This window comes from Danio aesculapii, chromosome 5 (assembly GCF_903798145.1).
Source record: "Danio aesculapii chromosome 5, fDanAes4.1, whole genome shotgun sequence".
Classification (NCBI taxonomy): Eukaryota; Metazoa; Chordata; class Actinopteri; order Cypriniformes; family Danionidae; genus Danio; species Danio aesculapii.
The window spans coordinates 42,261,656-42,289,621 of NC_079439.1; the positions used below are offsets into that span (position 1 = coordinate 42,261,656).

At 38.4% G+C, this 27,966-nt stretch overlaps 1 protein-coding gene across 1 annotated transcript in view; it reads left to right on the top strand.

The window, feature by feature from the left end:
- The window catches only part of ncor1 (nuclear receptor corepressor 1), a 116,055-nt gene extending 88,179 nt beyond the window's left edge, over positions 1-27,876 (top strand). Inside the window, exons 25-48 of the mRNA XM_056458225.1 lie at positions 1,002-1,162; positions 1,406-1,526; positions 1,702-1,797; positions 2,891-2,976; positions 3,488-3,656; positions 3,991-4,110; positions 4,220-4,297; positions 4,416-4,642; positions 6,062-6,392; positions 6,533-6,763; positions 8,434-8,631; positions 11,134-11,283; positions 13,474-13,617; positions 13,701-13,842; positions 16,580-17,052; positions 18,853-18,978; positions 20,497-20,633; positions 20,713-20,948; positions 22,847-22,987; positions 23,588-23,706; positions 23,876-23,929; positions 24,045-24,254; positions 25,452-25,625; positions 25,716-27,876. Coding sequence (XP_056314200.1) covers positions 1,002-1,162; positions 1,406-1,526; positions 1,702-1,797; positions 2,891-2,976; positions 3,488-3,656; positions 3,991-4,110; positions 4,220-4,297; positions 4,416-4,642; positions 6,062-6,392; positions 6,533-6,763; positions 8,434-8,631; positions 11,134-11,283; positions 13,474-13,617; positions 13,701-13,842; positions 16,580-17,052; positions 18,853-18,978; positions 20,497-20,633; positions 20,713-20,948; positions 22,847-22,987; positions 23,588-23,706; positions 23,876-23,929; positions 24,045-24,254; positions 25,452-25,625; positions 25,716-25,924 — 4,133 coding nt within the window. The 3' untranslated portion in view covers positions 25,925-27,876. The remainder of the gene's footprint in view (positions 1-1,001; positions 1,163-1,405; positions 1,527-1,701; positions 1,798-2,890; positions 2,977-3,487; positions 3,657-3,990; positions 4,111-4,219; positions 4,298-4,415; positions 4,643-6,061; positions 6,393-6,532; positions 6,764-8,433; positions 8,632-11,133; positions 11,284-13,473; positions 13,618-13,700; positions 13,843-16,579; positions 17,053-18,852; positions 18,979-20,496; positions 20,634-20,712; positions 20,949-22,846; positions 22,988-23,587; positions 23,707-23,875; positions 23,930-24,044; positions 24,255-25,451; positions 25,626-25,715) is intronic.
- Positions 27,877-27,966: the final 90 nt, after the last annotated feature.

Consider the following 27,966-nt stretch of genomic DNA (forward strand, 5'->3'; position numbering starts at 1 on the left):
TACCGTGAAACTGTGGTATTTTTATCCAAGGTTATCATACTGTTAGAAACTTATACCTGCCCATGTCTAGTGTTATCTTATTTAAAATGATTGAATATCCTGTATTGTTAAATCCTTCTTTTCTATTACTGACCAATGATTCTATGTTGAATCTTACCAAGTTACAAAAAGCTGTTTGGCTGACTGGCTTAACATCTGCAAAAAACTACTAGCACAACATTGGGTGCCTAGACATAATTTGGACATGTACAAGTTGCTGGTACAACTTCAGGACATTATAATGTTGGAATTACCCACAGCTCGAGTAAACTTGGTACAAATGAGTACATTAAAGGTCTGGACTTCAGCTGCTGACAAAATCCCCATGTTCATTGCACAAAACAATGATCAGGATCCAGAATGCTTGCCTAATTTTGTATAATTGATACTTGATACTGTGCTATGTTTTTGTTTTTCTGTCAACTTCTATTTATTGGATACCCCAGTTTAAAGAGACCGCAGGGGACGGGGGTGGGGGTAGTTGAATTGATATATTTCATTATATTGTTTTTTTTTCAGCCTGTATGCTTTAACAATAAATAAAAAAACACAAGATGAAAGAAGGACATTTAAGCAAGTGCGCTCTGGAGGTTATGACAGATAAAAATCCTAGGTGATTAAACTAAAGTAATGGGGAAGTATGGCTGTCTGTTTCACTCTTGTCTGTGAAGTAGTGGATTAGAGTGTTTGCCACCTTGTGGAGAAACAAGTCAAAGCACATTTGCAAGCTGAACATACGGAGTAAACATGGTTTAAAAAAACAGTTTGTTGTTTTTCCACACACTCTAATGACTTTTTAAGTTATGCCACATGCATTGTGCACATTCCCCAGCATTGCATTTTAAAACCAAATTACATTCGGGCTTCAGAGAGAAAGACTTGTCAGCTGTGGGGATAAAGAGTGATCCTCTTTTGCCCGCCTCCTTTCATCCCTTGTTCTTCTTATCCTTTCATTCCCACAGTTCTTCAGCCGGCACCAAACCAGGCAGTCCAGACTGTTTCAGATGTCCGCATGACGTTCTCACGGCACAGGCCGCCAAACATTCCTTCTCCTCCACCCCTCATTCACACCTCCAAACCCACAGACAAGCCCTCCTTCATTCAGGGCGGCTCCATTTCGCAGGTAAGAGAGAATCAGATTTTTGTTGTTGTTGCTGTTTTTCTTTCACTTACATTTTTATAAGAGTGATTTCTTATCCACGGGTCATGTTTTCAGCTTCTTCAGGCTGTTAGTTGTTATTTAACACTCGTGGTGCTTCTGCTGAGTTTAAATGCTTCCTTCATCTAATGAGATCAAGGCAGGGGATCAGGGGTTTTCCTGGTATTCAGTTCTGAAATGCTGTTTTCCCCTCACCATGTCCTGCAGGGTACGCCAGGAACATACCTTCCTCCTCAATCACACGCGGTGTACATACCCGAGGTGGTCAAGACCACAGGAGGGTCAATCTCACTCGGCTTGCCAAGACAACAAGACCCTGCCAAACCTGGTGAGCGAGAGAGATTTGAGAGTATAAATAAACAGTCGAGCTCAGCTGAATGAAACTCAATCCTTCCAAGTGCTTGTTTTGGTCGAGTTATGTTAAGTTTAGATGATGAAAACCTCCTGCAGTCTGTGAAATGTGTACTCTGAACACCTGCTTGTGTGTGTGTGTGTACGTTTAGTGTCATACATTAAGCAAGAGGAGTGTTCTCCACGTGGACAGAGTGCTCAGGCGGAGGGTCTCTTATCTAGAGCTCAGTATGACGGAGTGGTCAGAGGTGAGATGATCGAGATATACAATAAAATAACCAAAATCAAAAGGCAATGCTAGACATGTACTTGTACTCATGAAGATGTGAAGGTTTTTAAAGTTCTTAGGATTTATATTTTCATTTCATGTATTTTAGTTGATTTCTAGATATTCAAGCTCTAAAATATTTTATTATGAGTAAATGTTATATACGTACATATATATGTTATAGGGCTTCACAATGTATTGTTTCAGCTTTGATATCACACTGTGCGCATCCACAATAATCACATTGCAAAGATATGCAATGTCCAGATTGAATTATAGTTGACCGGGAGCTACAGAATTGTATTTGATCACTATATTTAAATGGAATGTATATGATTTATGCAAAAAAAAAACTTCTTTCTTAGAGTTTTTGTCTTGTTTCTAGTGCAAATATCTACATTTCAAAGTGAAAACAAGATTATTTCGTTTACCCCACAGGCAGATAATGTCCTTAAAACAAGCAAAAAACTCTTAATTTTTACTTGTTTCTTCTGATGGTGAAAACTGAACAATATTTTTATTTGGTCTAAGAATTTTTTTGATATTTTGACTAGAAATGAGACAAAAAGTAAGATAATTTTTTTTTCATTGAGATTATTCAATTTTTTTACCTGAATACTGTCCTGAAACGGTATTCATATCGCAGAAAAATTAAATATTGCAATATCAGATTTTTCCTATATCGTGCAACCCTAATATGTTATATATTATGAGTAAATGCATACAGAAATCTGTATAAATATTGTATGGATGCATGTATTTATAAACAACTACAAAAGACATACATTCTTTAATTAATTTTAAAAGTGTATACTCAAGAAATAATTACGCAATAGCTAAAGAATACATTAACATATAAAAAAAAGACAGCATCACACAGTGTAGGGCATTGTCAAAAATAGATTTGTTGTTGTTTCCAAAAGAAAAAGATGAAATACACTTGTCAACTCACTCATTTTTAAAACTTTAATTGCAACATTGTCACATATATTTTACACAAAATGTGACTGTCTACTTGTGGCTTAAATCTCAAACACAAACTAAACGGTGCTCTTCCTCTCATGTGCTTGCAGGAGGACCCATGCAGATTCAGGACATGAGAGGAACCCCTGGAAAAAGCCAAGAGGGCTTGCCCTTCAGAGGAGGATCCATTACACAGGTACCTTTATAATATACAGTGCTCAGCATATATAAGTACAAATCTCTCTTTTAAATTCATATTTTTAATAGGAGGCAATACAATATTATATTTGTTCATATACATTAGTCACTGAAGCCAATTCTGGAGCTTGTCTAACAAAATAACTTACAATAACAGTCCAAAAACTAGTTCACCCAAATCAAGAGAAGCAAAAAAAAAAAAAAAAGAAAAATCTAGTTGACGTTTGTAGGTTGTAATTTTTTTTTGCGATATTTGTTTGAATTTAATTGTATTATCTTTCATTTTCTAAATTTGTTTGGTGACTAAAATGTTATTTCAATAAATATATCTGTTTAATAAATCTGTTTTGTTTAAATGCACCAAAATACATCGCCTATATTCACTGAGAAATGAATACAAATATTCATCTTCAAAATGAAGGGTACTCAATTACGCTGAGCTCTGTAGGCTATGTGCAATTTTCAGTTATAGTTGTGTAGTATTTCTCAGTAACACTCTCTCTTTCTAGGGCACTCCTGCACTGACTCAGTCCAATGTAGCAGCAGAACTTTTGAAGGGCACTATTGCTAAACTGGCCACAGAGGACCAGAGCAGTCCAGAGAAGAGTCGAGCAGAAGCTCATTCCAAAGCTCACGTCATCTATGAAGGCAAAAGTGGACACATCCTCTCCTTTGACGGTCAGAATCAGAACTCCTGGGCCTTACTGATTGTTCATGGCATATTTGTAAAAATGAAGGATTTATTTATTTTGCTTTCTTTTATTTTTAAATAGTTTTTATGAATTGTTAGGTCTAGTCATTTCACAGCAGTGGAAACGGAGTCAGATTTTGAAAATGTGCTTTTTATTTAAAGGCTAAATTACATGTTTGTTAGCAGCGTGACAAGAGCAGTTTCTATTTTTATAGAGCGCCACAACAAGATGTTAGCCAGGAGTCTTTTGGACATGGTCTGTTGGTATTTTTAGCTCATTTTATTATAATAATATGTCTCTCTCATTTTATGTTCCCACAGCCATTAAGAACCCTAGAGAGGGCACAAGAAGCCCACGCATGGGGCACGATCTCAAGCGCACATATGACATCATGGAGGGATCACGTGGACACACACCACGTGAGACTACACCTTATGAAGGTTAGTCAGATTTTCATCTTCTTTCTAATTAAAAGAATAATGAGGCACAAAATAGTTGAAGATGCTTGCAAGGGAGAAAATGTTTTCACGATTTGTTTCTCTCTGCCAGGTTTGATTTGCAGAACTCTGAGGGAAAGTCCACACGAGTCGAAGGATCGACCCATGCTTGCAGGATCCATAATGCAAGGTAATTTGTGGACCCATTTTGAAAATTGGTATTTTATTCAGAAATACTTTTGCTTGAAGGTGTTATTTCTCATTAAACGTCTACTGGATCATGCTCAGTATTTCCTCCTTTGTTTCAGGAACACCAAGAGCCTCTACTGAAGTCTATGATGAGGCCTCCAAATATGGCAAACAGATCAAGAGAGAGAGTCCACCCATACGCTCTTTTGAAGGCGGCATCACAAAGGGTAAACCATACGAAGGTGTTAACACCATAAAGGAGATGGGCCGCTCTATTCATGAGATCCCCCGCAAGGAAACCCAAGATAGCCGCAAAACTCCTGTTCTAGAAGGGTCTATTACTCAGGTACGAGGTTTACAGTTGTTGTTATTTTCTGCACTGTCATTTGTTTATGAGTAACATCTACACTACCGGGCAACAGTTTGGGGTCAGTCTGACTTTTAAATGTTTTAAAATAAGCTTCTCCTGTTCACCAAGGCTGCATATATTTAATAAAAAATACTGTACAAATAGTACAATTGTGAAATGTTATTGCACTATAAAATAACTGTTCAAAAGTACTTTATCATTTAATTTAATCATTTATTCCAGTGATTTTAATGATGATGAAGGATTTTCAGCTTTATTACTCCAGTCTTTAGTCGCATGATCCTTCAGAAATCACTCTAATATTAAATTAAAAAGTTGTCATTGTTATTAATATTATTATTGTTATAAATGTTGTTATTATTAATGGTAATGGTAATAAAAGCAATAATCCAATTCAATTCACCTTTATTTGTATAGCGCTTTTACAATGTAGATTGTGTCAAAGCAGCTTCACATAGAAGATCATAGTAAATAGGAACAGTGTAATTCAGTTTGTAGTGTTTAAGTTCAGTTCAGTTTAGCTCAGTTCAGTGTGATTTAATAATCACTACTGAGAGTCCAAACCCTGAAGAGCAAATCCATCGATGTGCAGCTCTACAGCTGCCGAACCATGCAAGCCAGTGGCGACAGCGGCGAGGAAAAAACTTTACCAGTTGGCAAAAGTGAAGAATTAAAAACCTTGAGAGAAACCAGGCTCAGTTGGGCATGACCATTTCTCCTCTGGCCAAACGTCTTGTGCAGAGCTGCAGTCAAGGCGCTGGAGGCTGGAAACTGGACCTCAACGAAGACTCGTCTGTCCCTGGAGCATCACAGGAATCGGGAACCCTGAGGAATCGGGAGCCCTGAGTTTTGAGATCTTAAAGATTGTAGCAAGTTGTGGTTGGATTGTAGTGAGACAGGAGGTTGGTTAGATAAACAGAAGCTAGCCAATTTAAAGCTTTGTAGGTAAGAAGCAATATTTTGAAATCAATACGAAACTTAACAGGCAGCCAGTGTAAGGAGGATAAAATTGGGGTGATTTGATCATATTTTCTAGACCTGGTAAGAACTCTGGCAGCTGCATTTTGTACTAATTGAAGTTTGTTAATAGAGGATGTTGGGCAGCCAGCAAGCAGAGCATTACAGAAATCCAGCCTAGAAGTCATAAAAACATGGACTAGCTTCTCTGCATCTGAGATAATGACTGGTGAAATAATTTAATTTGAAACTACATACAATAAGTAATAAATAAATATTTAATAAATAAGTATTTAACAATTTTGTTTTACATTTAATAAATGGCGCCTTGATGAACAGAATGATTTTCATAGTGTTTATCAAATTTGGATCAGTCAAAAGGAAACTATGAATGCGTTTGAACTGTCAATTTAGCATATTTTCTCTACTCCTGTGCAGGGTATTCCTCTGAAGTACGAGGGCAGTACTGTGAACCCATCTGCCATCAAGCACAATGTTAAATCTCTAATCACAAGCCCAGTGAAGATCTCACACTCTGCCATTGAGGCGGCCGAGCGCGAGAGGGCCAAGTATGAGGATGCAAAGGCATCTGAGCGTGTCCGGCACACTTCTGTAGTAAACTCCACATCTGTCCTGCGCTCAACTCATGCAGAGGCGGGAAAGGCTCAGCTCAGTCCAGGCATGTATGATGACAGCAATGCACGGAGAACACCTACATACAGCAGCACCTCCATACCCAGAGGATCACCCCTGCTGCGAGGGCAAGAGGGTATGACTGCTCTCTCATTTCTTCTCTTTTTACCCTACCACTCTTACACAGTTGCTCTTCTTTCTGTCAATCGCAGATTGTTATTTTAAGTCTACCAGTCATGTTTATGGCTTATTATACCGCTTTTCTCCCTCAAACAGGAAGTATAACAACAGGCAAACCAGTTTCTCATGAAAGGAAGAGTGCACTGACCCCCACCCAAAGGGATAGTGTTCCTGCCAAATCGCCTGTATCTGGAGCTGACCCTCTTGGCTCTCACAGCCCATTTGACCCTCACCACAGACCTGTGGTACCTGGAGAGGTCTACCGGACTCACCTGCCGCCACACCTGGACCCCACCATCGCCTTTCACCACAGAGTCCTGGACCCAGGTAATGTAGAGAATTACAGGATCTTTCCAAACGTTGATTATTCTGTTTTAGATTCTTTTAGTATTTTTTTCTAGATTTCATAAAAGTAAAATATTGTTGTTGTAGTTATAGTTTTATGTTACTATTACAATATTCTCTCTCAACTTTAGTACAATCAAATTGTATCTCCATTATTGTATTGGTGCTTACATTGGCAATTTCGCATATTTCACACGAGTGATGAATGTCTGTAAACAAAGGAAAGGTTGTGCACAGTACAGCTGGGCGATTTGGCCTAAAATCAAAATCTCAATCATTCATTCAATCATTCATTCATTCATTTTCTTTTTGGCTTAACTGAAAAAAAATTAACTGGAAAAATTTAATCGATATAGGGTCTGAATGTCGAATTTTGATTACTTTTCGATTAATTGCCCAGCCATAGTGCAGAGAGACCTTATACGCTAACTGTGGTTGATTGTTTTTTGTAGACACTCATTTAAAATTCTACAAAATCACTAACATTGAGGTTAAGAACAACTTGAGAGCATTCAGAACAGCCTGGAGCATGACCGTACAATGCTGTATGATGATGATGTGTGTGTGTGTGTGTGTGTTTGAGCTCACACTGTTAAGCTGCAGTCACACTGGGCTTTTCCTCCCATAGACTTCCATTCATACGCACGCGAATGCGTCAGACCGGAAACGCAAGGTCATGCGTCAAGTTTCGCATGTCGCTGCAGTGCAAAGTTCAAGCTTGGTGAACTCTGACCTGCGAAATCGCGTCACTTGACCGCGTGAGACCAATCGAGGATCAAAACACGACCTCTCTGGACAGAAATGTAAAGCATGGAGCAATCGCTCGCTTTCTTAATGTCTAATCATCTTGTTTAATCCCGCCCCTTTTCGCAGCGCCGTACGACAGAATTTCGCACACACAAAGTCCAGTGTGACCGTAGCTTTATTCGATTAAAACCTAGAGGGAGGATATTTATTTTGTGTTGTTCATAAAATGGTACTTCTGGATGCTGGAAACTTTGTTAAAATTAATAAAAGTAACAGCATCAGCTTGATGTTTACGCCGATGCGTACATTGTGGTGTCAGGAATAGGCATAGGCCGGTTCATGGGCCGACATAGAGATACTGTTGTCCTAAAAAACAACAAAGAACACATTAAAAATCTTACATATACCACAGGAACAGTATAGCATAAAATTTTGGCGGTTTTAAAACCTTGACTGTACCTTGAAAATGGTGCCCTTGACCATTCGGTGAAGCTGTGGTAATAATGTAGTAGTCGTCCTGACAGTGAACAAATTAGCAGCTCTAGTACATGTTTATTTCTGGATGAAATATCTCTTTAATTAGCCTCAGCAAACACAAGTGGGTACTCTTTGCCTGGGTCTGGAAAATTTGTGAATTATGAATTAGTTCTGTTCAAACAGGCCTGCAGGAAAAACAGTTCATGCGTCATGCACAAAATTGATTGATGTTCTGAGTAATGGCTCTCTCTAAAAGGCACTACTTCTGTCTCATTTGTAAACATCATGTTTCAGTTTTTCATGCATTTGATAATGGCACTTCCTGGTTGACTCTCCACTACTGTGGCAAATCTGCACTATTGACGTCAAGAAAAGAGCAGCTGTCTTTTCACCTCTCATTGTTGTTTTTCCTCTGTATATCGCTGCAGCGTACATGTTCCCACGGCAACCATCGCCAACTGGATACCCCAACACTTACCAGCTGTATACTATGGAGAACACTCGGCAAACCATCCTGAATGATTACATCACGTCACAGCAGATGCAGGTCATACCACGGCCTGATGTTGCCAGGGGACTATCGCCACGTGAACCGTCTATTGCCATCCCCTACCCGCCACCTAGAGGTAAGGGGCATGATTATCTGAGAGTGTGTGTGTGTGTGTTTGTGAAAGTGAATGAAAGGCTCAAAGGAAGAATGTAGTCTCTGGATACTGTGTTTGTGTGAACTAGTGGCAACCTTTTCCAGACCACCAGAAGCAAATGACCCTAAAGCAAATTGTCAATCCACAGAGTTCAAAACTATTTTAAAATCCAGGGCTGGGGCTGTTCCTTACATGTCCATGATATCTGTCTGTAAAAGGCCTGCAGGTTTTTTGATTGTTTGTTTATTGCATGATCACTCTTCACCCCTATTGTAACTCTAGTAACAGTTCATTTTACTGGGTAAATTAACCTGGGTCTAGGGGGACATAATGTTACATTAATGAGTGGAAGACTTTAAAGCAAGCGCCTCATTTAGGCTATATTTACACAGCAACAATGCAGCCATGCCTGTATATGGCGCTGTCACCTTGTTGTTAAACAGTACCTGTAAGAAAGTGACGTCACTGTGTCGTTGATGCAAACTCTCTTCACCTGCACATCAGCGGCAAGTGGGACAGCAGAGAATAATCACAGCAGTGAAGTGCGCCAGACAAACTGTGCAAAAGATGTTAACATACACTAACAGAAGAATGAATATGATGCACATAAACCATCAGCACAGTGGAAAAACTACTGTCACAGATGTGTATACGCAAACAACTATTAATAAGCTAAACCATGCAGACCGAATGATTTGCAGCTCTGCTTGCTCTGGCGAGTGCTACGGAGATCACACGATGCATCAGTGTATTCATAGCGAAAGTGTGAAGATATTTTTCAGACTGAAAGAGAAAGCTGTTCTGTTACAGAAGCAGGTATTAGATTATTTTTACCCTCTCCTTTTCAAATTAGTTTATGCATATTTTAATAATTTGCTTATTATTATTGCAGATTTTAAGATTATATCTTCTTAAGTGTATCCCACTGATACTTATACTAATTAATTATACAAGTAATATTAATTGTTTACCTTCATAATCATGTTCAACTCCTGTCTCTATCCTACTATATAATTAGTCATTTTATAATCAGTTTTTTTTATGTCAGTGGCCAGTCTCCTGGAGCAGAGGGCCTACTGACCACCTCTGTACACACTGCTCACACCAGCCATCTCAGTCCCCAGTTAAAGAGTTTTTCATCAGCAGGGGACATTGTAAATGTCTAAAGACCTCAGCTTATGCCAGAAAACATAAAAATGCTGATATTTCTTTTTAGAAATGTAAAATCCCAGCACAGCCACAGTTTTAGTTTGTATATATTAATGAGTCTTCTTTAGTTTGTATTATTCTTTTTTTTAAATAGCAATTAAATTATGGCAGAAAAGATATTATTTTTGCAGCATTTGAGAAAAAAATAAAAGGTCTTTTCAACTTAAACTTGTTTCAAATAATTTTGTAAAAAATTTGTGAATCGTGAGATTAGTATCGTGAATCGTTTCGTATTGTGAGTCAGGTGAATTGAATTGTTACATCCCTAATGAGCTGTGTGTGTAAGATGCATCTGCGCTGTTGTTTGTAATGTAAAGTATATATCCACACTTTGCTGATAAAGAGTTGTTATTATTATTATTATTATTATTATTATTATTATTATTATTATTATTATTATTATTATTATTATTATTATAACCTTTATTTTACCAGGAAAGACACATTGAGATTAAAAATATCTTTTACAAGAGCGTTCTGGCCAAGATTAAGCAGTACAAATCACATGGGTCTAACAAACAAAAAACAATTAACAGTTAACAAACATTTGAGCAACAGTACTGCATACTAACCATGTACCACGCCATTGTTTTCTGTTTCTTTGTGCTTGCCTTTAATCTGTACCTTCCTAATCACGTACTATGTACACGGGTGTTTACAAACAGACAAATCACATAAAAAATTTAACATTGTGCAAACGGAGACTTAATCTGAAGGAGTTTGACCTCAGACCCTAAGCGGGTTCTGCTGTCTAAAAGGTCATCTAACTGTGAGCAAAAACAATCTGCAAATAAAAAAGCCTTCATGTAAACTACAAATACATGAGTTTTTGAAAACCGTTCATAAGTATACGTGTATAGTCTACGGTCGAACTTATTACATGCATAGTGATTGTTTACAAAGTGTAATCACCAGCTACTGTCCTGGGATGCACAATACAGTGTTTTTAGTCATTTTCTGAAAAGCGTTTTGAGAATGTTGTCTGTTTTCAGTACATTGTGTATACATACCCTATTCCAAATTTCCATATGTTGTGATTTAGATTTGTTTGTGGGAACCAGCTTTCAGCCCTGGCCTGTTTCATTTTGTGGGAATTGAACTCTTTTGATATGAAATAATAAATAAGCTGATTGAATCTTTAAAAATTTGAATACTATTCTGTCAGCCATTAGACGGTTCTAGAAGATCGGTAGAGGGTGTTGGCTCTTTAAGTAAGTTTGAAGCTGATTGGTTGTGGATGCTCACCCTCTGGCCCTTTGCTTCTGTCTGTAAAAGGAATAATTGATCTAGCCCAGATGCCACCTACCATCCTGTTACCTCACCCTGGGGGGACAGGTTCCCCCTCCCTGGACCGCATCACCTACATCCCTGGACCTCAGACCCCTTTCCCTCCTAGGGCATTCAACCCTGCCTCCATATCTCCAGGTGAGGATCCCACCCCTCCTCTCCTATCCAACACCTGAACTTCCCCTTCGAGTCCTGGTGGTGGTGCTTGAGAAACTTGCCCTTCGCTGCTGCTCTGAAATCAGTTATACTGTTTTAATTGAGATGCTTTCTTCTACCTCAAACTAACTACAGCTCTTTACTTGCACCACTATGATGGCAGTGCGTCACAAAAGAAAGCACATTTTATCTAATTGATGAGCTAGTCTATATTAATAATCACAAACGTACAAACCATAATACTAGAGGCATTTACAGGTCCTAAAATCTGTTCCTGACAAAAGTTAAGCTACTAAAAGAAAAAGGAAAGTCAGCTCTGAGATAAAGTTAGACGAGTGTGACTGCATATTGGACCTGAATGTAAAAAGTAACTGCGTTTGCACAGTCTGCAGCCCTGCACGCGAGTGATGACTTTTTGAACTACATGACACAGACCAGATTCAGAGATAACACCATGGCAGATGTATGACTGTCTCCCTCCCTTATTTGGTAATTCATTCTGCAGTGCTTCTTAGTATCATTTACATTGGCAGCGTTTTCAGCACATGTTGCCAAATAATGTTGCCTGTACTTCACATCAGCAATTTAGGACAATATTATAAATAACTCTTACAATTGTTTAATTGATTTATTTATTGATTTAGTTATTTTGAGGAAAAGTGTGAAAATATAGAGTTGTGGTTTGGCATTTTAATAGTTTTCTGTGAACAGTATCTGGCAACATGATTTTTCTGCTTTATACTGCTTTGTTTTCACTGGCTGCTAGCAAAAAAAAAGCTCAGTCAAATTCACTAACAAATGGTTCTTTTGATGAATTGGTCAAGAAAATGCATGTTCAGATAGGATTTCAAACATACTCTACCTTTTTGAGGAGTCAGATTAAGTTTATACTGGATCATAGCTTAAGATTTTTATTGAAATAAAAAGGGTGTTAATCAAATTTTTAAAATCGTGAAAGCATCCCCGGTTTGCCGTTAGAACCCCCTTTCCCCTCTTCTGCTCCTGAGATCTTGCCTGCACCTGCCCACATGAGTGTGCGTCTGAAACATTGGGTTCAGTAGTGTAAAGCTCGTCCTGGGAGTGCAGGTGGTCTGGAGGTGAGTAGACCTTAACAGTCTGTTCACACAGAGAGTGGAGGTGAATTACAGTGAGTAAATGCTGTGCTCTCTGTGCTAAGGCACTTCTTGAATGTTGTTTTGTGGCTCCTGTGTCTGTCTCACTGTTACGTTGCAACATCAGTATCTGTGCTGATCTTTGGTGTCACTTGGTGTGTTTTTTCATCTTTATCTGTGTTTTGTTTGATATTTTGCCTTATTCTTGTATAGGGTACATTCATTACCCCTTTTGAAGGTGTTGGTGCACAAACCACCTTTTCTGAGAATTTCTGCAACAGAAAACATTTTTAGTGGCCAATTTAAGATTTTACTTGTGAAATTAACGCGACAGCAGGCAAAGAGTGTGAGGATTCTCTGACATGTAGTGAAACATTGTATTTTAATGTGACGGGGAGATTCACACCATACACAGAGCAACTTTTTATTTGTTTTTGATTGTTAAATGATGTGTACAGTGTACATAATTCAGATGACTCGCCTTAATGAATAATTATTTATGTCGTATTTTGTAAAGCTTTCTAAGTAACTGACAATTGCACCTGTTAGTGGAGGATAATGGCAGGTTTTTTGGAGTAATTCAGAAAAAAATATATATCCAGGGAAACAGAGCTCCTTAAAACGAGTTTGTTTTTATTATAACCAACAGAGCACTAAAAGTACCTGATATAGGTGTTCCCTTCCCAAGTTATGTAGCATAATTTTTTTGTTTCAGATGATTACCGTTGTTTTTATTGGTTTTAATGTTGTGGTAGTTTGGGTATGCATGAAGAAATTTATTTTTTTGGACTAAACAAAGACGATGCAGCTTGCAGTTCCTCCCACTCACATGAACCAGCACCATTTGTGCAAAAGGGGTCAAATAATAATTGCTAATGTGTGTTCATGAAAATGCCATTGTGAATTAATTAATGCTTGAGGTTTTATATTATGTTCCTATCTAGATTTAACTTCAGAGTTACTGTGAATCTGTCAACTGGCCCTGTCAATCTACACTGAGTTTTTGTCGTAACTCCACACTGTTTGTTTTTGTGTGTTGCCTGTTCTTCGCTCCCTGCAGGACATCCGGCTCATCACAGTGCCACTGCAGCCATAGTGGAGCGGGAGACTCAGAGAGAGAAGGAGCGGGAGAGAGAGAGGGAAAGAGAGCGAGAAAGAGAGCAGAGAGAACGGGAGCGTGCAGCGGTAGAATATATGCGTGGGGGTAAGGCTATTTAACAGGTGTAACAGTAGTTAAACTACTTATTTCTCCCAGCATTCTCAAATATGACACTTATTATGTTTCAGGTCCTGAGCAGCCTGTCCGACCAGGCAGCCGCAGTTTCCTTCGCTCCACCTCTCCGTCTGTAAGGGCACAGGACGGTGTCCTCCAGCAGCGGCCGAGCATCTTCCAGGGCACTAACTCCAAGAGCGTCATTACCCCACTCATGTGAGTAATATGCTAATCATTTATGATAATTATTTTTACAGGGCTGCTGAATGAAAGTATGAAAAAACTAGTTCAGCCAGCCATGACATGGTATATTTTGAGGAATACAATTGACCCTTCGCTAAACCCCACCCTCCTTACTAACTGTTGTTGCGCCTGTCAAGCATCCATGCCTGGCAATATGTATGCGCCGGTGTCAAACATTCCCAGAGACATAATTAGTCATTTTTGGCAAACAGGTGAGATATCTGAGAAAGCCAGACAAAAAAGGACTGCAGTATGCATTACAGGGGTATATTCATGACATAATATGCAACCGATTAGAAAATTATTTAATCAAAATTAAAGCTAGGTTAGACTAGCCGCCTCATACACTGACCATTTAACAGCTTAGTTCATGCACAGCAGGAGAGGTGAAATTTAAAAATAATCTAATAAGAACAAATTAAACCTTATTTAACCTTAGAAACTTTATTTTTAGCCAAAAAGCCTGATAGACTAATTGTTGTGTGATTATAGCGTTAATAACCGGCGAGGAAACGCGCATGGACAGTGCTTCTACATAATTCATTCATAGAAAGAGCAGCCAAAAAGGGGAAATTGATGGATTTGTGCCAATATTAGCATGTACAGTACCTATAACTGTGAGTTTGTTTGTGTGCTTTTTTTACCGTTTCTGTTATAATTTGCAGTTAAGTGGAAAAAATAAATTGAAATGAAAATCGAAGTATAAATAGCTGAATATTAATCAGACACCAAATATAAAAGCAGACGCCAACCCGCTATAACGTTGTCACCAATTACTAAATCTCCAAAAGACCGACAAAAACATCGGGGAATTGTAGCTCTGACATGGGCATGAGGGTTATAAATGACTGAAAAACAGCTGTGGGTGAAGTATATTAATAGTTATTCAAATATTCGTAGCTTGAAACAAAAGAAAATATGACTGGATTGTGCTGCTTTTACGGCCCCTCACACAGCTTGATACACACTGGTATTTTTCCCCTTGTGTTTTAAGTTCTGGAAAGGGAAAAAAATTCCACCACCAGATTTGCACAATGCTTTGGCTTGTTTCCCTCACTCGAAAGCTTGACAGACCTTGACAGAGTTTTGGGTGTGGCTTAGTGAAGAGTCAACTACATTTGATTCTTATTTCCATATTGATCAAGCTGTGGTGAAGGTGGGACCTCAGGCTGTTCCCAGCACTAGTTATAAAGGTGGTGTAGGGGGATCAACAGTTTTAACCCAAAATGACCAGTCTTCAACACTCACGCTGGGCTGGGTGACATGGCCAAAAAGCAATCTCGATTAATTCTTTTCCATATTGAATGATAAGGATATATATTTCAATATCAGTTGTTAATGCTTCCATATTTCAAAGAGTACCCCAACAATGACTGAAGCCACAAAATTAGAGGCTCCATTAAATAGCATAACCTGTTTTTGGGGGCCGATAATTTTTGCTGGCTAAAAATTTGATGCATCTGTAATATCAACATACTTCTAGATTCCCATTGTTGTACATTTCTGCTGTGTGATTGCCCTAGATAAATATAGAGTAAAAGAAGTCCAGAGCTTATTGTTATTGGCACAATTTTTAGCGCAATTCGATATGAAATCATTTCTCGGCCCAGCCCTACTCACAAAGAGTTCGTAGGCCGCTCTGCTTACACTCTCAAAACATCAACAATTATACTCGCATAACATCATTAACTGCGTCATACATATAGGTGTTTTAACCTGATTGGTTAAAACACAGATAGACTAAGACAATTTCTGTGTGTGTGCATGTGTACAACTCTAAACGATATCTCAATATCTCAAGCATACAAGCAACAGACATCCACTAGGCTGTTCAGAGCTGACCCCGGATCTGGAAATGATCCACAATAGAATAGAACACACACCCACACTCAAAGTACAATCTGTTTCTTACCCAAGGCTGAGTCTAATTAAAACTGGTAAACAATTGTGTAATCTACATCCAAACTGGCAGCTTACACACGAAGGAAATAACTTAATACATAAAATGGCAAATAACCCAGGAAACAGTTTTCCAATTTTTCAAGAGTCCAGGTCCACTCAAGAGGTCTTCATGACCTTTGACCTGACTAGGTAGATCCTGAGGAAACAAATCATTTGCCATCCAGAAAAAGCGACGACTCATATCACTTCAGTTTTGCTCTAAAGTGGGATGACTCGAGATCAACATTTAATCTAGCCTCTTAAACATTCAACTTTATTAATAATCATGAAGACATAGGAAAGGATATGTGTTACTCCATATTGGAGCAGACACCCATGAGATAATTCACTCCCTTCTGTGTGGAGATGAAGACACTTGGATAAGTTAACCTATGTCAACATTAGAGAGTATGCTGAAGGAAGCAATACACATTTCTGGAATGTTTTACATCTCAAATATTTGTTGAAACTGTGGTGGGACATCAGTTAAATATCTTCCAAACTGCTGGTGCGTTAACATGATAGACTGACCTCAGGAAATCTATTCAGCATTTTTAACTTGTTAGTTAGCTTGAAAAAAAAAATACATATACTTTTGGGCCATGGATTGAGGTGAACCAATTATAGGAGTCCTCCAAAACAAAATTAGTTACTTATATTCTTTGGGCACATTGTTCTATCGTTTTAAAACAATATTCAGCCTTTTTTTTTACTCGTAGAGGTTAAAATTAGTTCTGCTGTAATGAAACGTTCACTTCTGTTTGTCCAGGCCAATGCAGTCACAAGCAGCTGCAGCTCAAGCAAACTCCCGATACAACAACGCTGCTGATGCCCTCGCTGCCTTGGTGGATGCTGCTGCCGCTGCACCACAAATGGATGTAGCAAAAGTCAAGGATGGCAAGCACAGTAACAGTAGCTCGCGAGATGATGAAGTGATGTCATCACGCCGGGCAGCACAAGAGTCACAGGAGCTGGAGCGCCGTTCCATGCAGTCACCATACGGAGACATGTCACTTCCTGGCGGAAAACCTTCCCAATCGGTGTATGCTGAGGGTGGAGGAGCCGCAGGGAGCAAAGAGAAAGCCCCGCCCACAAAATCACGCATGGAGGAGGAGCTGCGCACACATGGAAAGACCACCATAACAGCTGCAAACTTCATTGACGTCATCATCACACGGCAGATCGCCCCAGATAAAGACTCCCGAGAGAGAGGCTCACAGAGCTCCGACTCCTCTAGCAGCAGTGAGTGTCATCAGAAACACAGTCTTTCATTCATTCTTATCTAATGTCATCAGTGGTGTAAAGTAACAAATTACAAACCCTTAAATGACTGTAGAGTCGTTTTTCTCAAGAATTGTTAATAACGAAGTAGTTTTATAAATGTGTACTTTTACTTTCCCTTGACCACATTTTTAGTGCAGTATCCGTACTCTTACTTCACTACTTTTCTTCAACCTTTTTTTCTATGTCTATGAAGATTGGCTAAAGTAGATTAATCAGTCCTGTGATTCCTGTCCAATCAAGTCACACATAGAAAGTAAATTGCATCATACTGAACAACCTCAAGACATTAGTGCTTCATAAATGCAGCAAACCATTTGGAAGCAATAAAAGTGTGCAAGAAGATGTTGGAAATCTTTACACGGAACGATCAAGAGACTTTATAGACTCCATGTCACTGAGAAGATGGATGTTTACTGTATGAGGACTGAAATCACCAAATGCTCTTAAACAATTACAAATGCACTACAGAATGTTACGTTTACACATCCATACACAAATTGCATGTAAACACATGAGCTGTCAGCGTCGTAACACTCACTACTCTTGAGTACTTTTAAAAGAGCTACATTTTAGTCATACTTGGAGTAATATTTACAACAGATACTTTAACTCGCACTACATTTTTGGGCAAGTAATGGTACTTCTACTTGAGTATATATAAAAGTCAAATATACAGTTGATGTAGATGTGTATAATCTGCTTGTCACACGATACAGTTCATAACTCGACAGTTCGAAAATTAGAGTCCAGTAAAAAATATCTAGTTATTTGATGACCATATTAGCAGCTTTTTATGTTTAGCATTACTTCAGAGTTTAGTGTCATGTGATCTTTCAGAAATTACTGTAATGTGCTGATCTGGTGCTTAAGAAAACAATCAATTGTGAACGTTTTTAATAGAAAGTTCAGAAGAATGGCACATATTTTAAATAAATTGCTATTTTTTATATAAATCTTTAATCATCTTAATGTATTGTGCTAAATTTCAATGATATCTTGCTAAAACAACAACAAAAAACTCTTACTCTTGCTTAAATGTTGTATCTTATCAAAGACTTGTGTTGGTCAGAGTGCCACAAATGTTTATATGCAAAGGGTCATTCAAGAAATTAGACCTCTTCAAGACAAAGACAAGGCATGAGCTTAAGGATTTACTAACAGAAGGCATTAACAGGACACCTAATGGGATGACCAGAGTCATTCAGGCCGTTGGACCTAATAGTCTTAGAAAACCTAGAAAGTGTGACCTCTGACCCAGCTAGAAGTGAGACAGACAACATTCACAAACCCCTGACCTCAGATTTGAAGGAGTAATTCCATTATGGAGGTTGTGGTTCTTACTGGGGGAATGAAATTTGTTCTTTCCTAAGTCACTTACTTAACAGACTGCTAAAAGCTGTTTTGAAGCCAACTCTGGTTTTGTCTGCTTCAGTTTTGTTCTTTATTGGCTTTGTCCTGCCCAAATACACAGGTATATAGATATTACCAGTTGAATTTATTTATAACATAGACATGTTATCTTCAACTTCCAGTATGTGGCTTTTGGGGCTTTCTGCTCCTATTTTAAATGGTGATATCACAATCATCTTGTTTATCTGTTGAGCACTGCTGCTAACAAGTTTGTGTTTTTTGTGTTATATTTATGTTAAGACAGGTTATAGACTGTGTGCTAAAGGTGTTGCTGAAACACATTCTCTGATAACAAACCAGACTCTATTTGCTTTTGAGACTACAACAACATGTGTACTCTTTGTTCAGTGTCATCTAGCCGTTATGATGCTCAGGGAGGAATTGAGGTAATCAGCCCAGCGAACTCTCCAGCCCTAAGAGAAGAGAAGAGCGAAGGATCCTTCCCATCTGAAAAGAGCTCTCAGCTGCCCACAGGTGAAAAACCAAACCCACAAACAGAAACATTAATGTCCTGTAAAGATTGGCTCAATCCCACAGATATTACAGGAGCATATCCACTTTATATTGCACTGCAAAAATATTGTTTTTGACATCTGTTTCGTGAAAAATAAAGACACGCTGCATTTCTCTTTTAAGGCAATGTATTACAGTGTGGGAAATATTTACATTTAGTTTAATAGTTTGAGTCCAGTAAAAAATATCTAGTTATTTGATGACAATTTTAGCAGCCTTTTAGGTTTAGAAAGCATTACTTCAGAGATCAGCGTCACATGATCTTTCAGAAATCACTGTAATGTGCTGATCTGGTGTTTAAGAAAACAGCTGAATATATGAAGTGGAATAACGTAAAATATATATTTTTATTATAAATATAGTGCTTCCCACTGGTTTGAAATATACTTGAGATGGTAGCCGAATTGAAACACATCCTTTACCCATGACAAATAAATGGATAACTAGATGTGACAAAAATAATGTGATTTTTAACAATACTTTTATTTATTACACTGTTATACACCATTTCTTTTCATTGGGTTAAAGTTTTGAAAAAGGCTGTTGAAATCCACTATTTCTCTTATTTCTATGCTATTTAAGAGCCATCTGCACACAGCTGCACTCTGTCTCTCTCTCTCTCCCTCCCTCAAGTTCAGGTTGCTTTATTGGCATGACATTTAGTACAGTATTGCCAAAGCATTTTAGATATGTATGAAATATGTAATATATCAACATCACCAAATGAATAACATACATATAGCAAATGAGAAATAAATTACAGGAAAAATTTATCAAAACAGACAGTATCTCTAAAATGGATATTAATTAATAATTAGAATTAAAAGTGTATAATTTATAAATATAATGAGTTGAAAATGATTAAAATGGCAAATGAGTTAATTGACCATTTCTAATAATGAACACATATTTTGCAGCCAGTTTAGACCAGTCTTTTCGTCCTCTCCGAGTAAATAGTAAAGTTTTTTTCTGAGTTGTTTAAAGAATCTATTATTTACTTTTTCACTCGGTTTCGCTTTAGAAAGCAAGTCAACTCCCTGACGTTTTAGGAGACTTAGAAACACCGACCGGATGCATTTTTAAACCTCAAAAAGGCAGCCGATCTCTTTGAGTCTCTGCAGAGCACATGAGACTTTCTGAGGAAGTGTTGTTGACCGTTCTCGTGCACACACAATGAGCAGTACGGAATGTGTAGGGCGAGAGAAGATTTTCCACTGGTTAATCGAACACGGATGTTTGGTTATATTTGGCAAATACAAAAAAAAAGTGTTAAAGCATGATAGTATTGGTAACAAAATCTAATATACCTGGGCAGCCGTTAATTTACCTGGGCGGCCTGCCCAAGTAAAGTCTATGTGTGGGAAGCACTGTAAATATAAATAAGCGAGTGCTTTTTCTCAGATGTGTTTTCTCATTGAAAAAGCCCAGAGAGGTTTACCATAGTGTAATATTTCTTTTACCTGATCTTGTGTTGTGCAGGAATGTCATTTGGCCGGTACAGACAGCCCGGGGATTCAGGACCATCTGCACCCCAGCCGCCCCCCTCCTCACAATCAGACAGTTATGGCTCTGTCCCAAAAACACACCGCATCATGACGCTCGCTGACCACATTTCGGTAAGTCACACTCAAACTCCTGATGCTTTATCACAGATCCTGCTTCCTCTAACTCCCTCACCCTCTCTTTGTCTCGCAGCATATCATTACCCAGGACTTTGCCAAGAGCCAGGACACTCCCCCATCGTCCACTTCACTGCCTTCCTCCTCTTCTTCGCTCTCCTCCACATTCCAGAGCTCTGGTGTTGGAGGTGTTGTGGGTCGAGTAAAAGCCCTGAACCGCTACAGTCCAGAAAATCCAGCCTCTGCTGCTCACCACCAGAGACCAGCAAGCAGAGTATCCCCTGAAAACCCCTCCGATAAACCAAGAGCCAGGTGAACATGCACTGTTTACAAAAACATTTTAAGGCATAGTTCACCCAAATATTAAGAGTTGCTCACACTCAAGTGATTTCAAACCTTGAGTTTCTTTCTTCGGTTGAACACATGAGAAGATTTTGAAGAATGCTGAAAACGCAGCGATATCTCACGACAATTTGTAACCTTTTGATCTAGTGGCTAATATTTATGAAGTTGTATAATCTCATTCCTACAATTTAGTACACTTTGCTTATCCCCAATGAGGGTTGCGTTTAGGGGCAGTGTTGGGTGCCACGTCTCCTTTTTAAAATAATACATTTTTGTACGGCTGAACTTGTACGAATTAGCCACTAAAGTGCCAAAATGTAAAATAGTTACGTTTCCTTGTGAGATCAGGCTAGAAAAACAGTAGCCAGTTAATGAAAATACTGTAGAAGTCTTTGGCTAATGGTTTTCAACGTTCTTCTCTTTAGTAATTGAACCAATGAAGAAACACAAAAATGTTTAAAATAAGTGAAGCATAAATTAGTAAATGATGATGGAGTTATTATGTTTGGGTGAATTATCACTATAATTCAAATTAGAGTGCAAAAATAGATTTGAAAGACATGTTGTTCCTTTGAAAATTATATTTATTAGAATTTTAGGAAGGATTTGGAAAATCAAGATGTCTTGGAAAATACTGAACAGCACAACGTTTCCTACATTGATGATAAAAGATGTTTTGATGTTTTGACACTGAAGACTGGAGTAAAAGGTGCTGAAAATGTAACTTTGACATTACAAAAAAAATTTAAACATGGGTGTTCACAATAAGGTTATAGTTAATGAAAAAGAACGAAAACCAGAATTTAAAAACATTTTAATTAACAAATAAAAATAAAAACGACTAACTGAGCTAACTGAAAGTGTATTGTGTGCATACAAAAATAACTGAAGCTAACTAAAATTATGGCAAAAACTTCCTTCATTTTCACTTTTTACATATATATTATATGTAGGCCTTTTAGAAGTCAATCTATTTACGTAGCGCTGACAAACAACAATTTTTTCATGGCTGATACCCCCTCTGACTCGAAATGAACCAATATATACTGAGTTATTCAGTTATTATAACAGTACACTGAGATCAGATTTGAGAAGTGGTGAACCGATAGAACTGTGCATGCAGTGCGGGTAAACAGAGGGCTTAAATGAGAGGATTTGGCGAAATGTACGTTTGTTTCATAACAGAAAGTCGTAATGGAATTTAAGTAAGTGAATCATGCTTCATTTGGGTTGCAAAACGTAATTGTAAGAAATTTTTCAGATCATGGTGATGTTTTAACTGACTGAGATTTTGATTGCTGACTACATATTTTTGATATGTTGAGTCCAAACTTGGGAAGATTGCCACAAATTATCTGGTTTTCATTAAAGATCCAAACTTCACATCACACCTAACAAATATCCTAATTTACAAAAAAAAAATAAAACTATTACTGAAACTAATAAAAACTCAACAATTTCAAAATATAAAAACTAGTTAATCTCCCTTTAAAAACTAATTAAATCGAACTGAATTTGAAAACAAAGTCAAAACTAAATTAAAACTAAAACTAATGAAAAGTCCAAAACTATTATAACCTTGGTTCACATTCAGCCAAAAGCTGCTTTAAGACAAATGAATGCAATGCCTAAATATCGTTTCAGATTTGACTGAATTGGGTGTCCTTAAAATGTGTTTTTCTGCGACAGTAGGTTCTGTAAACTGCCAAAGACAAATGTTTTACTTTAGAAAAACAGAAGCTTTAAGTAATCTATGAACCCTCATCTGAAAGTCCTTGGTCAGATGTGAAAATGTTTCCAAAGTGCAAGCAATGTTTTTTTTCCCCACTAAAAAAAAAAACTCTCCTCCACCGGTTTCATTTCAGGCCAGGCAGGTCTCCTGATCGAGGTCGAGGACTGGAGAGCTATGAGCCCATCTCTCCTCCTCAGGGTTATTCTGGGATGGATAAACAGGAGGCCAGTGTGCTGCAGAGTCAAAGACGAGAGCAGGATCTTCCTGAACAGAGGTACAAAATCACCGTCTCACTAAACTTACTTTAATCCAAATTTTAAACATGCAGATACTTAATTTGAGCGTCTGCACCTTTTCTCTCCAAGCATAATGTAAATGAACTTAAACTTTAAATCAATTATTTGTAATTAATTCAAATTAAATTAACTAAACTTGAGTTGGATTGTTATTCAGTTGTTTCAGCTGTTCAAGTTCAGTTGGTTTTGCCTTTAGCATAGTGGGATTGTTTCCTTTTACTCCTGAAACAACTGCTTTGTTCATTTTTGACACTGTGTAGATCATTTAAATAGTGAGAACAGTTTAAAAAGCAATGCAAGTCTACAAACACCGTATACCTGTAGTTAGAAAAAGCAGAATGTTGATCTTAAAAATCCCAAGTAAACTTGTGAAATCCAAAGTATACTTGAGGTTTACTTGAGCCTTGATTTGTGCCATATTTATTCCATATGATTTTTAGGCTTTATTTAGAATAATAAAGATGAAATCCAGTTTGCTTTACTATCTGAATCTTCTTACTGTTGTCTGTTTATTGTCTTTAGCGTTGTTTGTTTCATCCCTGTGTTTCACTGTGTGACATCTGAACTTTGTTTTTCAGGACTGACTCACGCTCCCCAGGCAGTGGCATTTATCTGCCCTCGTTTTTCACAAAACTGGAGAGCACATCTCCTATGGTTATGTCCAAAAAGCAGGAGATTTGTCGCAAAGCAGAAGTCGGTGAGTTAAAATGCAAACCCATTTCCTTAGAGATCTACTGACATTCAGTGATATTTACTATAAAAAAGTTGTGCTCATGTTTAGGATTTTCACCATATATTATCCCCCCAGGACAATTATTGCTAATTAGCATCTAATTTTACCTCTCATTTGCTCTTTATCTGAACAGGTAACGCTCAACCAGGCACAGAGATCTTCAATCTCCCAGCAGTAACAACATCAAGTAGGAAAAAATATTTTTATTTTTATTTTTTATTTTTTCAAGCTTAAATGTTGCTCAAGTCATTCTTAATGTTTTCTCTGTGTGTGTGTGTGTGTATGTGTGTTCCCCTGTACAGGCAGTGTAAACCCTAGAAACCACTCATTCAGTGATCCAGCTAGTAATCTGGGTCTAGAGGACATCATCAGGAAGGCTCTCATGGGGAACATGGAGGAAAAGCAGGAGGACCAGCAGCAGCAGCAAACCCTGATGAACACGGCAAACTCCTCAGGCAGCATGAGCAGTATTTCAGAGAGCCGGCAGGAGGCCAGCCCGTCACCTAACACAGGTTCAGACTGCAAAGCCAAATCCATGATTATTTTTTTTGCATGTTACCACAAAAACTATGTTTAGGTGTACAAGTAAAGCACCTTATTTCATTGCAGGGTGTCCGCGGGGTCTTCAAATCTTAAAATGTCTTAAATTTAAAAAACAAAATTTCAGCCCTTAATGTCTTAAATTGACTGAAATATTGTCTTGTTGGTCTTAAATTGTTTTAAATGGGTCTTAATCTTCCTTTTTTTATGTCAAGTTATCCATTCGATCCAAACATTCATTCATTTTCTTTTCAGCTTAGTCTCTTTATTAATCAGGGGGCACCACAACGGAATGAACCGCCAACTTATCCAGCATATGTTTTACGCAGTGGATGCAACCCAACACTGGGAAACACCCATACGCTCTTGCATTCACACACATACACTACAGCCAATTTAGCTTATTCAATTCGCGTATAGCGCATGTCTTGAGACTGTGGGGGAAACCGGAGCACCCAGAGGAAGCGCACAACAACACTAGATCCAAACAATACATCTCAATAAAACTTTTAGCAAAACTCTTTTTATAACTTATATGTTAACAGTCTGTTGACGTTTAACTTTTTAAAGTTTTTAAGAGTTCTTTTTAGTTCTGTTGAAAAAAATATAGAATGTAAATAACTAGGGTCTGCTTGTTTTGACTTACTATTTCAAATATGTGGTTAAGAAATAAGTAAATAGAATTCTTTAATGCTCTGAGTAAAAAATGTTTTTTCTGCTAGTCTTTTAAATAAATCTTTAGCGTTTAGCCCTATATAAGTCTGAAATTTCATTCTTGATGACCTTAAAAAGTCTTAAAATTGACTTTGTGAAACCTGCAGAAACCCTGCATTGCTTACAAGATTAAAAGACTATTAGGCATGTACAATATGTTCAGTCAAATGTGCTCTCATTTAACAACATATAAATGTTGCTTTTATGTTCATATAATAAGAAAACAATGACCCAATCTCATGCAAAGCTTGTCACTATCTTGTGTCAGATGGCCACATGCCAATAAGCACAAACATGGTCTACTCTGTCATTCATTGTTTACATGGCCTCAGTAGAAATGAGGCATAACAGCGAGTTGTTTCTGTATTCTGTGATGCCTCTGTTGTGAATATTTTCATTTCTGACCTGAGCAAAGATAGGACTTAAACATCTTCTCTCTCATTCTGTCTCCACAGCAGGAAAGCAGAAGCTTCAGAGCAAAGCAAGCAGCAGGAAATCCAAGTCTCCCAACCCAGGCCAGGCATACTCAGCTGGAGAGCGGCCCTCTTCTGTGTCCTCTGTCCATTCAGAGGGCGATTACCACAGACAGGCTCCCTCCTGGGCATGGGAGGACAGGCCGTCATCCACAGGTGAGCTTGCGGATTTTGCATCTTCAGATGAAATGATTTTTCTGACATTAGTGATGATTAAAATGGTTTCTCTCTTTTCATCCGCCTCAGGTTCAATGCAGTTTCCTTATAACCCCCTGACGATGCGCATGCTCAGTAGTACCCCACCTTCTTCCATGGCCTGCCCGTCTCCCTCCATGCAATCCCAGCAGCAGGCACAGGGAGGCACCGCAGGCCCCGTGGCTCCCGCACGAGCCTGGGAAAGAGAGCCGCCGCTGCTGTCAGAGCAGTACGAGACCCTCTCAGACAGCGACGACTGAGGCAGTGACCCCACCCCTCTCCTTTACACGCAACCACGTCCCGCTCCTGCTCACCATCGCCCTTCTTTCACTGTCTTCATGAATCCCACTCACTGCCACTGGAGGGTGAGATTCAGCTGCGAAGGAGGGACCCACGTTTGGTGCTACTTTGGTGCCCACTGGTGGTCAGAGAGAGTATTGCTGAGAGCCTCTGATTGAATCCGACTCTTTGATATTTTTGGCCCGTTTGGGGATTGAAAACTAGATCTAATCCCAAGTGAATAGAGACGAAGGATGAAGAACTTGTAAAGAACCTTGTTTGCTGAAAATTTGTTTCTGTAAAGATTTTTTGTCTTTGAAAAAGAAAAAAAATCAATGTATGTAAATAGAGTAACCTTTTGCAGTGTTTTTCCTTTAACTCTTATTTTCCCTGCGTTTTTAACATTGCTTTTTAAATCTTTCCCAGTTTGATGGATGACTGGGTGGATGGATGGATTGATGGTTGGATGGATGAATGGATGAATGGGTGAAAGGAAACACTGTGGCGCATTTAGTGTTCAGCTGAGGTAAGAGCATTGAGCTTTCCACATCTGAAAGTAATGGTCTGATGGAAACGAAACGCAAACAGACTTCATTGCCTTTCCCCCTTCAGATGCGGAGCCTGTGTGTGTGTGTGCAGCACTGTTGACGTCTTTCCATTTGTTACTGTAGGGAGGAATCACAATCGTTCATCAACTCTTCTAAGAGGACTCAATGAAAGGCGCCATCAGCCTTTTCTGTTTTTCAGATTGACAGTGAAGCTTCAGACATGAGATGAATGTTCAGTTTTTCTGGCTTTTCTTTTCAGCTTGGTCTTTAGCAGTGGCCTGTTGCAGATCTGTGCAGTGTTTGGCCTACCATTGAATGTCTGGCAGTGTGACGCGACCCGTCATCTTTACTTTGCTGACTGTTCTTTCAGGGCGTTTCTTACAGGTTTTATGTGGTCTGCCATTCTTCCCCCAGTAACTTCATTTGCTTTTTGAAGAATTTGTTTCTGGGGAAAATTTGTAAATCTTTTACTAATGACAAAGGAGTCCAAATGTGTGATTTTTCTTTTTATTTCTTCTTTTTTTTTCTCCCTAGACCACAAAACAAAATGCAAAGACAAAAAGAGGAAGTACCAAACTTGATGCATCTCTGCACCATTGTTGCACTTTTTTTCCTTCGTAATTTTGAAAAGCTTAAGAACATACTACCTGTAATCTAAGTTATTCAATGTCATGCAGAGGTCTGGAACGCTTTCAGATATATTCATGTACCAATCACTTACTCCATTTTTGACTTTTTTTTGTTTGGATTAAGCGTATAAAATCGGTACCGTTTATCTCAGCGGCTGCCGAGTGGTGGCTCTCATTCATTCAGAGATCTGAAAGTCTCCGTGTCTGAAAGTGAATAAGCTCAGTTTTAGTTACATGCAGAAGTAGTTCAATGTTATGAAAGCTAATGGAGGTCCCTGATATCTGAAGACATCTTGCTATCCTGCTTTTTCTGCACTTGTTGTGCTTCTGCTTGGTTTCAGTAACGCCACCCGTCTGATCTTTATTTGAAATATGGTTTTGTTTCTTCAGAAGTTTTAAAAACAATGTCGAGCTCATGTTTGGTTTTTTCCACATTCTTATTTTCTGTCATTTTCAGCATCAATGTTATATTCATCCTGTTTAACAGGGTGTCAAGTGTTTACAGTGGGGTTGACAAAATGGTGAAACTTGAATCTTAAAGAAATTGAAAATTGCTCATCATGTCAGTCTATTTTACAGTCCAGCTTTGCAAGGGCGACTTCCTTTTTTTCTGGTCCGTTTTGATTCGGGACTTGGAAAAAAGTGTCCCCTGATGTTGAAATCCAATGTTTGTATCACTCTGTCGTCTCAATAGATGGATGAGAAATGTGCAGACCAATCAATAAAGTAGAACAGAGCTCCACCTCTCTGAAACTGGCTGCTCTGTATCTCTTGTCTTCGCTCATTTACTTAATTAAATACCAGAAAATACAGCAAAATTAAACCAAATTTGTAAAAGCAGGTATA